General features: G+C 44.5%; 1 protein-coding gene across 1 annotated transcript; it reads left to right on the forward strand.

Moving 5' to 3' along the window:
- The first annotated feature begins 11,090 nt into the window (after positions 1 to 11,090).
- On the forward strand, positions 11,091 to 11,577 carry LOC109392758 (cytochrome b5-like). Its single transcript, XM_019661394.1, has one exon. The coding sequence runs from the start codon at positions 11,106 to 11,108 to the stop codon at positions 11,508 to 11,510; it is 405 nt and encodes a 134-aa protein (XP_019516939.1). The 5' UTR covers positions 11,091 to 11,105; the 3' UTR covers positions 11,511 to 11,577.
- Positions 11,578 to 12,401: the final 824 nt, after the last annotated feature.

A 12,401-nucleotide genomic window follows, 5' to 3' on the forward strand; every position in this document is an offset into this window, starting at 1 on the left:
GCTGTCCAGGCACCACTCCCTGGCAGAGGCGTGGAGTGGGGAAGCCTGTGTCAAGCATGGTCTCCACCCATTTTACAAGGGGGGGAGAATGGGGCATTTAGCTGGTACTTGACATTGCAAAGTTCTGTACAGACCTGTTGTTTGAAATGGATGCGCTGGCAACTGGGCTCACACAGTCCCTCACAGCCCTTCCTCACCTAGGACTGGTCAGACGGGGCTACTGCTGACAAAGCAGGTTCCCCACTCACAAGGTCAGAGCATCCCTCTGGCTCCTAAGTGCAGGATGGACCATCAGTGAGCTGGGGCAGACGCCCTCACAATGGTGCAAGAGGGAGGCAAGAGAGTCTGAGTAGCATGCTGGAGGTGGAAGGGGGTAGAAGTGGATGGGTTCCAGGCATAAGAAGAACTGGTTATGAGGTGAGGATGAAGAAGGCATTGCAAAGTGTGGCACCTGGGAGGAGGAGGCAGCATCCCTGAGAATGTGAGGACCAGTACCTGGGCAGAGCAGGACCATGGAGAGCAGAAAGCAAGATTTTGATTTTGGACACAGGAAAGCCAAGACTCTCATCTGAGATTTGGAAGGGTAGGTCAAGCCTATGGTTGGACTCATGAGTATGGAATTGAGGGAAGAGTCCAGGGCAGGAGACAAAGCTGAGGCAGGATCAGCGAGGGTGCGGGATTTATAAATTCTTGGGTCGGATGAGCTCACCTGGCAGAGGGTGTAGACAGAGAGTGAGAACCAGGCACCCCAACATCTCAACCAAAAGTTTGAGCAAAGAGAGGATGCTGGGAGGAGTGGCCAAGGAAGTGGAAGAGGGACGGCACAGAGGCCAAGGAACACGGGTTGAGGGAGGAAAATACATCACAGTTAATTCAGCCCCATGCAGTGGCAGTCATTGACTCACTCAGATGAGACTACTGAGGGAGAGAGGTATGGTGACTCGCCCAAGGCCACACAGAGCAGGGGACATGGGGCTGCTCAAACAACCTGAGGTAAAAAAACTCAACAACTTCTGAGTCCATGATTTCAGCTCCAGCTATTTCAGTTGACAAGATTCAATGATTTTATTTTATTTATTTATTTATTTATTTATTTATTTATTTTTAAGATTTCTATTGGGGCATTGGGGGGATGAGAACAGCGCTGGGGAATTGGGGGAAGGGGAACAGACAAGTTGCTGTCATTTTGTTCTTCAGTGTAGTTGTGGAGGACGTTGCTTCACTGATCCAAGTTGGCACCATCATTGCGCTCTTCCTGGGCGAGGCACATCAGTCGCTGGCTTCTGGACTGCTGCTCACAGCGGCTGCTGGCTACACACGGTAGCCCATGACAACCCACTGCAGCAGGGGCTGCAGCCTACGCCATCGCCGGCAACTCAGGTTGAGCTGTTGTTCAGCATCTTAGCTGTAGAGGGCAGTGTCACTGGCCCTCATAAGTGGCATCCGAACCGGGCCCTCTGGTGTCCCAAGCCAGCTCTTAACCATCACGCCACTCGGCCAGCCCAAGATTCAATAATTTTTTTTTTAAAGATTTTTATTGGGAATTGGGGGATGGGAACAGTGCTGGGGAATTGGGGGAAGGGTAACAGACAAGTTGCTGTCGTTTTGTTCTTCAGTCTAGTTGTGGAGGACGTTGCTTCACTGGCCCAAGTTGGCACCATCATTGCGCTCTTCCCCTGGCGAGGCAGATCAGTCGCCAGCTTCTGGATGGCCGCTCACTGCGACTGCTGGCCGCTCACGCTGGCTGCTGGCTACACACAGTAGCCCATAGCAACCCACTGCCACAGGGGCTGCAGCCTACGCCGTCGCCGGCGACTCACAGCAGCCCAGCTCCAGGTTGAGCTGTTGTTCAGCATCTTAGCTGTAGAGGGCAGTGTCACTGGCCCTCATATGTGGGATCCGAACCGGGGCCCTCTGGCGTCCCAAGCCAGTTCTTAACCATCGCGCTACTCGGCCGGCCCAAGATTCAATAATTTTAAAAGCCCAGGGCGGGGCCGGCCGAGTGGCTCAGTTAGTTAAGAGCATGAGCTCTGAGCAATAGGCCCGCCGATTCGATTCCCGCATGGGCCAGACGCTGCACCAGAGCTGAGCTGCCGCTGAGCTGCCAACAGGCGACAGGCTGGCTCAGCTGGTGAGAGCACGTGCTCCTAACAACAAGGTTTCCGGTTCAACTCCTGCATGGGATGGTGGGCTACGTCCATTGCAACTAAGATTGAACATGGCACCTTGAGGTGAGCAGCTCCGATGGCAACTAGATTTGGAGCTGAACTGGCTGCGCCCTCCACAACTAAGATTGAAGGACAACAACTTGGCTGTCCCCCTTCCCCAATTCCCCAACACTTACCCCTTCCTCAATTCCCCAATAGAATCTTAAAAAAAAAAAAAAAAAAGCAGCCCAGGGCTGCTAAGCATGTCTTCCACATTTCTAATCTCTGAGCTAGATGTCAAATATATATTTTAGGCTAGTGTCCAATTTAGCAACCACGTGACTTTTATTACACAGTTCACTGAAAACCGTATGTTCTTGAGCTCATTTAATGGTCAGCTTCAAAGCTCCTGATTCCTGGATTGGGTTGTTAAACATATTCCACCTTCTCTTGTTTAAAGAGAGAGTCTGGGACATGTTTTGTGAGAGAAATGATGCACATGGCATAGTTTCTGGCACAGTGATGTTCACAAACATGATGTTTGTACCTGAGACCGTCCCTCTGACTCTTCCCTGAATGCCCTATGTGGTGGACACATATTGTTACTGGCCAACCAAGCAGCAACCCCACCACTTAGAAACTTTTAAGTGTTCTTCCCTATAGAAATGTTAAGTCTCCTCCCTGGTTCCTTAGTTTCTTAGCCCCTGGCTTTGATTACTCTTCTCATCAGTTTGTGAATCATAGAATTCTCCTACCCTCCCCTGTTTCTTGATTATTTTGTAAATCAGTTTCTGAATCCTAAACAATAGAAGTCTCCTACCCTTGCTTCAGATAACTACTTGAAAGCCTGTGACTTCCTACTGTTCCCCAGGCAAGTCAGCTAAATGCCAAACCCATTCTGGGCCCAGACAATTGATGCCACCTGAGTAAAAGGCTGAAAGGCCACAGGCTTCATGATGAGCTAACAGATTTATTAATTAAAATATATTTTTCCTTATTCAGGGGCTTTGGGGATACAGAGAATACCCCAACAAGATTGCCAGTCACAACCAAAGAAACCAACATAGTCTTCCAGGCAGAGCTTGAGACCCCTTCCTCTCATCTGAGATCAGCTAGGGTGAGAGTTCCGTGAACCCCAATAGGGAGGGACAGCTCTACGCCCCTGCCCAGCAGGAAGCAGATACAGAAGAAAATACCTCCTGTCCCTCAACTTCCCATAGAGATTTTATGGGGATCACGTCTCTCAAGGGGAAAACTAGGTAGGCAGTTAGAGGCAGGCATTGGGTCATTGCATTCCTGCATGTCCCACAGAATGCGACCGCCAAGGGGACATCCCTTCTACACCCAAAACTCCCCTTTGTATTGCAATTACCTACCCCTGTGGGAAAACAAATGGGCACAAAGTACCCAACTAGATCAGACCAGTCACTCGCACCTGCACAGCACCTCTTGTCAATCACAGATGCCAATCAAGTGGTCCCATGCCCTTAGGGGAACAGCCCATTCTAGAGAAGGGATAAAAACCCCAAGTCCTGGGATGTCCGCCTTTTGGATGCCTGCTTTTTTTGGACCTCCTTCCTCCCTTTTTGAGCCTTTTGAGTCTTGCCTTTGCGCATGGCCTGCTCCAAACTCTTTGGAATGTAATTTCTCTTCTAATAATGGGCCCTTGAGCCATTCTCTACTGCTTGGGCCTACTTCCACTTCTTTGAATAAACTACTTTTTCAGTACTTTACTCTGGCATCTCATTCAATTCTTTGCTCGAGTTGCCAAGGACCTGGACTTTGCGCCAGAAGGGCTCACTCTCCGACAACAATGTGAGGCACCTATGCCTTAAGAAGCCTGCCCCTCCATTGCTGCCCTGCCACGCCTGCCCCTCACTAGCATCTCACCTAACAATCCCTACCCTCACCCCCACAACCTCCAGGAATGCGAGCCTCTGCTGATCTCAAGGCCACCAGCACCTCTCCACAGCAACAAGGTGTACCGTAGGGACTGGACTGTCACCAAGCCCCAGCTTCACCTCCCTTCAGGCTTCTTGTTGGCTCCTGGCCCCCACCAGTCACTGGAAGCCTGTGGTCCCTAAGCATTGTGCTCTCCAGAGCTCAACCGCCACATGACTAGACTACACAAAGACTTGCATTTTGAGCCACAACCACCAGGGAATGCTGCCACCACCGGATAGCCAGTCGTGGCGGTCGGGGAAACAGCCCAGCAGAGAATGAAGCAGCTCAGGGCTGGAAGTGCAAGGATAAACTAGGTGCAAAGTTTCGATGAAAAGACGCTTCCAGACCCCAGTCCTCAGTCCTCAGAACTGCACCCAGAGAACCAGCAACCTCTCCAGCCTGACTCCAGAGGGGAAGAAGGCCTGGCAGGAACACAATTTCACCTTACACTAACCACAGGCCACAGCACCCCTACTGAGCACACCCACTACATGTGCATTCCAGAGTGCTTGGAATCAACGAAATAGCACCTATGTTTTACAAAATGCTTAGGATTGAGAACAGAAAAGGGGCCACAGGTTAAACCTAACAAGGTCAGGAGACTGAAAATAACCACATAAGATGGTGTGAACATAAAAAATTTAAAACTAAGGTGGGCCATGGTGGGAAGTCACATCTTGAGCCTGAAGCTTTCTTCATAAAGTCAATCTTCACCTTAAGTGAGCCTGTCTATTATCTTTTTGCCCCTAACATGACATCCATGGAATATCAGTAATCCCTTTTTCCAGACCAGAGCAGGAAACTACAGATTCCCTCATTATTATTCTTGTCCCTCAATTAATATCTCTATGTGAACTATTGGGTTGTCAGGAATCATGATGTATTTTTTTCTGTTTTTCGTTGCAAAAGTGCGTCATGATTTTTCCAACAACCCAATATTAACTATCCTGTACCCACTCACCTATGTAAAAGAAGTACCTGTCTCTCCAATTTACTTCTATCCAATCCCAGAGATTTCCCTGCTTTGCTTTCTCCCACCCCCTTAATCTACAACCAATGGAATTCATGTAACCCTCCTCCTTTGATTCTATGTGTAAAATAAGCTGCAAACCGCCATTTTGCAGAGCATTTTCTCATCTGTTGAAACTTTGCTTCCTGGCAGTTGTCGTCAGGTGTTTGGCTCAAACTCTTATAAGCTTTTTCTTAGGCTTTTTTCATGGACCCTCTCAGAATAGAAATCAAGAGAGTGGGCGAAACAGTTTGCAGAGATAAAGGTTTATTAAAGTGAAAGCTTGATGTACCAAGAGAGGACACTCCAATATATGTAGAATGGATGTGGTTACCTGAGGTCTTCGGGCATAGCTTTCATGGGCCCTCAGGGTTAGGGGCTGGGAGTTCTGAAAATTAGGTTGCCACCCTCTTTTTGGTCTTATATGGGCCGCTCCAAATCTGTCATTGCGCTGGTGGCTATGTTTAGTATGGTAATGAGGATAGGTCACTGAGAGGACAATTCTTCTAACTGGTGTGCAGGTTTAGGACCCTTTCCTAAATCCGATTACATATCTTGCAGTTACCTCTCCAGCTGTTCTTGTTTCTTATTGGTGGGAAAGTATGATTCAAGGTTGCTTCTCCCAGGCAGGTTTTAGCTGTGTGACTGCCAACGATATTCTGGCTAAGTGACTATCGACCACAACTGCACCTTTATTTTGCCTCAGTGTCCTGTAAACCAGAATTAATTTTAGACTGTAACAAAGAATAAGGATACTTATTTGAGCAAAAGGAGCTGCAGCCCAGGAGACACAAGTTCAGGTAGCAACCTAAAGTGTGTGTTCCACTGAGACAAAGGAGAGGCCACCTTTTATAGGGAAAGCTCCTGCCCAGGTTCCCAATTAGGTCTGTTTTATGTAAATGAGGTATTTAAGTTATGCAGTTCTGATTGGACAGGGCAGGCCTTCCCTGCAGTGGTTGACTCAGACAGTGTGAACTAGCAGGGCAGCGAGCATGATGGAAGCCCAGAGTTCAGACTGAAGTTCTTCCTGTACAGAGTACATGAGGAGCCTGTCAGCAAATGGCCACTAGGCTCTCATTATTCAGGAAACTTGGGCCCTCGGTTGACCATAGGGAGGCCATCTCAGCAGATAAATTTCTTCTTGGGGTTCACATCAAATAAATCTTTCTTAGGCCCACAGTCCAAATCTGTAAAGGGCGAAATTTAATATGGCAAATTCTATTGTTTTTAAATTTCAACCCAATGTTTCTAATCACTGTGTTTAGATTCCTGTATATTTCTCTTCTGGGGTTTGCAGGAACTGTCCAGAGTAGTCATTAAATAATTACAATGCATAATGAGAGCTCATACTTATTGTGTGACATGTATCTCCTTAATTCTTGCAATACTCCCTGTGAAGTAGGTGTCATCATCCACATACTACAGATGAAAAACTGAGGCACAGAGGGGCATAGAGAGGTAAGGAACTAACTTGCCTAGGGTGACACAAACATTACTTAACTGAGCTGGGATAGTGGCACCAAGCCTGCTGACTCCAACTACACAAATGACACCAGTGGGTGTAGATCTTTATAACTTTAAACTTTTACCTGTTGTTGATGTACCCTTGACAGAAAATGAACAAATAGTTATAGAAAATTGTAATTTGTTTCTTTTGAACATGTGGTGTTTGGGTTCCTAAGGTCACCACCTCTGAATTCCTTTGGAAGCAGGTGTCTCTCACCACATGTGTTAGTCAACTACAGACTGGGGGCTTACACAACAGACATTTATTTTTTCACAGTTCTGGAGCCTAGAAGTCAGAAATCAAATTGTCGAGAGAGTTGGCTGCTTCTGGAGGCTGTGAGGGAAGAATTTGTTTCAGGCCTTTCTCCTTAGCTCTTTGACAGCCATCTTCTCCCTGTGTCTCCACATCATTTTCCCTCTGTACATGTCTGAGTCCAATCTCCTCTTTTTATAGGGACACCAGTTACACTGGATTTGGGCCCACCCTAATGACCTAATTTTACCTTGATTACCTATGTAAAGACCCTATCTCCAAATAAGTTCACATTCTGAGGTACCGTGGGTTAGGACTTCAACACGCAAATCAGCCTATAACACCACAGAAAGACTTTGCAAGTGAGCTTTTTGTTATGGCTGCCAGGCCTTTTCTTTGAGACAATAACTAACAGCAGGGGTTATGAGGAGAGTAGAAGTCAGAGCAGGCACTGAGAGGGAACTCAGTCTGTCCCAGTCACACCTACACGGGGGCATCTCGCACCACCAGAACAACCTGACCAGGTAGGGCCTGTTCCTCTCCGCTGACGCAAAGCACTGCAGTTATTGAAATGTGAAGTTCATTTGGAAACAACTGTTGCAAAATCCTGATGGTTCACTTTGGGTCAAGTAAGCTTATAGGAGTGTGATACATGGAAATATTTGGAACTTGTATTAAAATATTGTCTCTGTTCCTAAATAGCACAGGGTGAAGTTTTGCCTGTTTATGACATAATGTAAGTGAAGAAGGAGTATTTTCAAAAGGAAAACCTTAGTAATTTGATCAACCACTTGACAAATGAACAAAATGCATCGCACTGAGGCTTAAAAATAGTCAGTTTTTATTTTATCAGTCTGTATGATCTTTATTGATTTGAAGATCAATATGAACATAAACATTTGGGCTCCCAGTTTTGATAATGGAGAAATTTTGAAACAAATGTTTAAATGCACCAAAGATTCATTTATAAATGCTATGTTTTAATCTGACTTGCCACAAGGCAATGAGTAATTTTAGGTGTCAAATATACTTGAGGGGCCGGCCGAGTGGCTCAGTTGGTTAAGAGCTCGCTCAAGAGTGCAAGCTCTGAGCAACAGGGTCGCTGGTTCGATTCACAGCCCGGGCTGAGCTGCCACTGAGCTGCCAAAAGATGGCAGGATGGCTCAGCTAAAAAAAAAAATATATATATATATATATTTGAAAAACTTGTCATTGTAAATTTTTATTCACTAACGATCATAGAATTCTTAGTTGGGAGGTTCTGCTTAATTGGGGTTTTTTAAATGGTGAAACCTTTGACCAGAATACACATTTTCTTCAAAATTAGAGAAATCAAAGTGGAAAAGACCATAGAATGAATCTTAGGAAAGTTATACCAGATAGAGCGTAGAGCGGGGGTCAGAAAACTTAGATTTAATGGAATTGTCTCCATAACACACAGTGAGTCAAGGTATGATCATAGCAGAAAACATTTTTTGAAAGACCATGGGGTAGGCTGACTAATGCCCCCACCCACATCTGTTCCAGTCCTACCCCCAGGACATGTGGGGCTACTTTATTTGGTAAATGGGACTTTGCAAATGTGATTAAATGAAGGATTTTGAGATGGAGAGATGATCCTGTGTTATCCTCGTGGGTCCCCTGTAATCATAAAGGTTTTTATAAGACAGAAGGTAATGTGAAGATGGAAGCAGGGGGAGATTGAAGATGCTAAGTGCTGGCTTTGAAGATGCAGAAAGGAGTCACGAGTCAAGGAATGAGGCTCTAAAACCTGAACCAGGTGGGGGATGGATTCTCCCCTAGAGCCTCGTAAGGGAGCACAGTCCTGCCGCCACCTTAATTTCAACCCAGAGAAGCTAATTTCAGAACTTTGTAAGAGGATAAATTTGTGTGTGTGCTTTTTTTCAATTTCATTATTTTTTAATTGGGAAATTGGGGGAGAGAAACAGAGTTGGGGAATTGGTGAAGGGGACCAGCCAAGTTGTTGTTCTTCAGTCTTAGTTGTGGAGGGCGCCAGTCAGCAGCTCGTGGCCTCTAAGCTCAAGGTGCTGTGTTACAATCTTAGTTGTGGGTAGGCGTAGCCACCATTCCAAGCGGGAGTCAAACCAGCAGCCTAGTTGTTAAGAGCACACGCTCTATCCACTGAGCCATCTGGGTGGCAGCTCAGCTCAAGGGGCTGAGTTCAGTCTTAGTTGCGGGTGGGCATAGCCTACCATCGAACATGCAGTCTTGTTGTTAGGAGCACATGCGCTCACCAGCTGAGCCATCCTGCCACCTGTTGGCAGCTCAGTGGCAGCTCAGCTCGGGTGCAGCTCACTGGGCCATGTGGGAATTGAACCCGCGCCCCTGTTGCTAAGAGCTCACGCTCTTAAGCTAACTCTTAACCAACTGAGCCACTCAGCTGGCCCTGTGTTGTTTTAAATAACTGAGTTTGTGGCAATTTGTTACAGCAACAATAAAAAATTAATACAAGCCAGACAGTAAATGTTTTAGGCTTTGCAGGCCATATTGTCTCTGTTGTAACTATTCATCTGCTGATGTGGCATGAAAATATTCACAGACAACCCTGGAGCCAGGCTCAGGGTCATAGCAGGAATGGAAACAAGCCACGGGTGGGTTGTGTGAGTGGGATTCCCATTCTCAGTATTAACTTAGGTCAGGAACCCAAACTAATAGACCCAAATTGAGATCTGGAGGGCCTGCTGGAGGCCACTGCAAACCTGAGGTGGGGAGGGGAACAGTGACACTGCGGTAGATAAAAGACAATCTTTTCAATAAATGATGTGGGAAAATTGGTTGTTCATATAAAAATGAACAGAATCTGAACCCTACCTCATTCCAAATGCCAAAATCAAATCCAGAAGCATTATTGACCTAAATGGGGAATGCAAAGTAATAAAGCAGGTTAAAGATTGTATATGAGAGTATTTAATGATTTCAGGGAAAGGTATATTCGAATGAACCCAAAACACTAACAATAAAAGAAAAGAACTATAATTTGACAACTTGAAAGTTAAAAAACTTTATCACAAGACAACATAAGGATGAAGTGTTGATGATTATCAAAGCTAGATGATAGGTTTAGGGGGTTCATTACATTATTTCCTCTAGAAAACAAAACAAGAGGAAAAGACAACAGAAAAAGAGGGAAAAGGCAAGCCACAGAGTGGGAGAAGATATTTATAGCCCATATAACCAACAAAGAACTAGTATCTGGAATGTGGACAGAATCCATATCTTCTATGAATCAATAATAAAAAGAAAAATTACACATTATAAATATGGACAAAATTTTGATTGGTCATTTCACAAAAGAGGATATCAAAATATCAATAATTATATGAAAAGATATACAATCTCTTTAAAAATTAGAAAATTTAAACTACAAACACAATGAGCAGGGAAGTCCACTAGTGACTGAAAATTTCATGTGTTAATGCAGATGGGGAATAATAGTCCATCTTATACACTACCAGTAGGAGAGTAAATTGGTATAATATAATGTGTGTTAAAGCAATGTTGACATCTACCAAGCAGAGGGGACGACAGCAAGTGGAGTCTCCAGGTACAGAGAAGTGGCCCAAATTAATCAAGGAATGAACACAGGTGTTTCTGCTGGAGGACAGTAAATATATGTATCCCAGAAAATTTTGTGTTGAGTAAAAATGCCAACAAAAAATAATTGGAATTATGGGAGGAATAGCGTTTGAACAGACCACTCAAACCATAGCAGGTTTGGAACCAGAACACTAACAAAAACCACATCCTAATGAAAAATAACAGCATAGTTAAAAAGACATGGTAAGTTATTAGATATATAAATACACACACGAGAGAGACAGAGAAAGAACTTCACCTCTTAAGAAAAGTGAAAGTACCTTAAAGTAAGAATGTGTGATGAAAGGTTGATGCCACTGAGTTAAGAAGACCACACCAAAGTGTTTCAGAGTAAGAGAAGATGGCCACACTGAGCTAAGAGAGAGATTGTGAGAGCCGAAGGGGTATCAGGAACAGTCCTATTTTCTCCAGTTGTACTGCTCTCAGTTGTGTGGGTTTATCTGCATGAAGACCCTTTTAATTGGAGTGCAAAATGTTGCTGTGTTGGGAGAAAATCTTATACCAAGAAACCTCCCACATAAAACTGAACTAGGCGGGGAATGTCCCAGGCCTGGCTCACTGAGACGCGCGCTGTGCTTCTCCTGGTTCGGCTGGTGTCTGCAGGGCCTGAGGCTCGCCGCGTTTCAAAATGGCGGAGCAGTCGGATAAGACAGTCAAGTACTACACCCTGGAAGAGATACAGAAGCACAACCACAGCAAGAGCACCTGGCTGATCCTGCACCACAAGGTGTACGATTTGACTAAATTTTTGGAGGAGCATTCTGGTGGGGAAGAAGTCTTACAGGAACAGGCTGGAGGTGATGCTACTGAAAACTTTGAGGATGTCGGGCACTCGACGGATGCTAGAGAATTGTCCAAAACGTACATCATTGGCGAGCTGCATCCAGATGACAGATCAAAGATAACCAAGCCTGCGGAAACTCTTATTACTACTGTGGACTCTAATTCCAGCTGGTGGACCAACTGGGTGATTCCCGCCATCTCAGCACTGGTCGTAGCCTTGATGTATCACCTCTACACAGCAGAAGACTGAGGACATCCTCAGAGGCCAATGACAGAAAAGACTGCTTTGGACCAGCAGGAAAGAAGCCAACGTTCACTGCTTCAACTGACAGAAACCTTCCCCTGAAAAGTAATTGTAACACACCTCTTTCCCTTTCCTCCTGTGCTGGAAACAAAACAAACCAAAAAAGAACTGTTCTGTTCTCTCTCCTCTTGAACTTCTGCGGGTGCCTTTTGATTCAGCAACTTCATTTCCATGTTCCATGACTGTGTAATTATTGTAGGCATGAGCTTTCAAAAATATATCTTGCTTTTAAAATAAATAAATAAATAAATAAATAAATAAAAACTGAACTAATCCACAATACAGAAGTATGTGCTGCAGCACAACATATTTCTTCACAAAAAAATTCAGAATAGAAAAAAAATTGAGCAATGCATTAATGAGGCCAAACACATAGCTAGGAAAAGAAATAAAATTTATAGCCAAATGAAGAAGCATAGATCCAAATATCAAGGTAAAACATTTGCAAACTGAAATACATACAAGCATCATAATCAAGTCTGGTTTGTCCCAGAAATGCACTTTAGTAGATTAATGACTTAGAAAATTTATTAATGTAATTCACTGCATTAAAAGATTAAAGGGAAAAAAATGATTATCTAAATGGATGGAGGAGAAAAAAACATTGATAACATCCAATATCCACTCATGATTTTAGAAACATAGCAATCTAGGGATCTTCTTTAACCTGATAAAGTTATCTACCAAAAGCCTACAGAAAATATTATATTCAGTGATGAGTCATTTCAAGTATTTCCTTTAAAATCAGAACAAGACAATAATTCCAATTATCATTCCCTCTAGGGGGCAGTAGTCAGTGCAAGAAAAAAAATAAGCATGGTAACTGAATTTAAAAAT

This window comes from Hipposideros armiger, unplaced genomic scaffold (assembly GCF_001890085.2).
Source record: "Hipposideros armiger isolate ML-2016 unplaced genomic scaffold, ASM189008v1 scaffold_347, whole genome shotgun sequence".
NCBI classification, from domain to species: Eukaryota; Metazoa; Chordata; class Mammalia; order Chiroptera; family Hipposideridae; genus Hipposideros; species Hipposideros armiger.

Excerpts from the sequence above, each read along its gene's own strand:
- LOC109392758 (XM_019661394.1), top strand. The coding sequence starts at position 11,106 with ATGGCGGAGCAGTCGGATAAGACAGTCAAGTACTACACCCTGGAAGAG.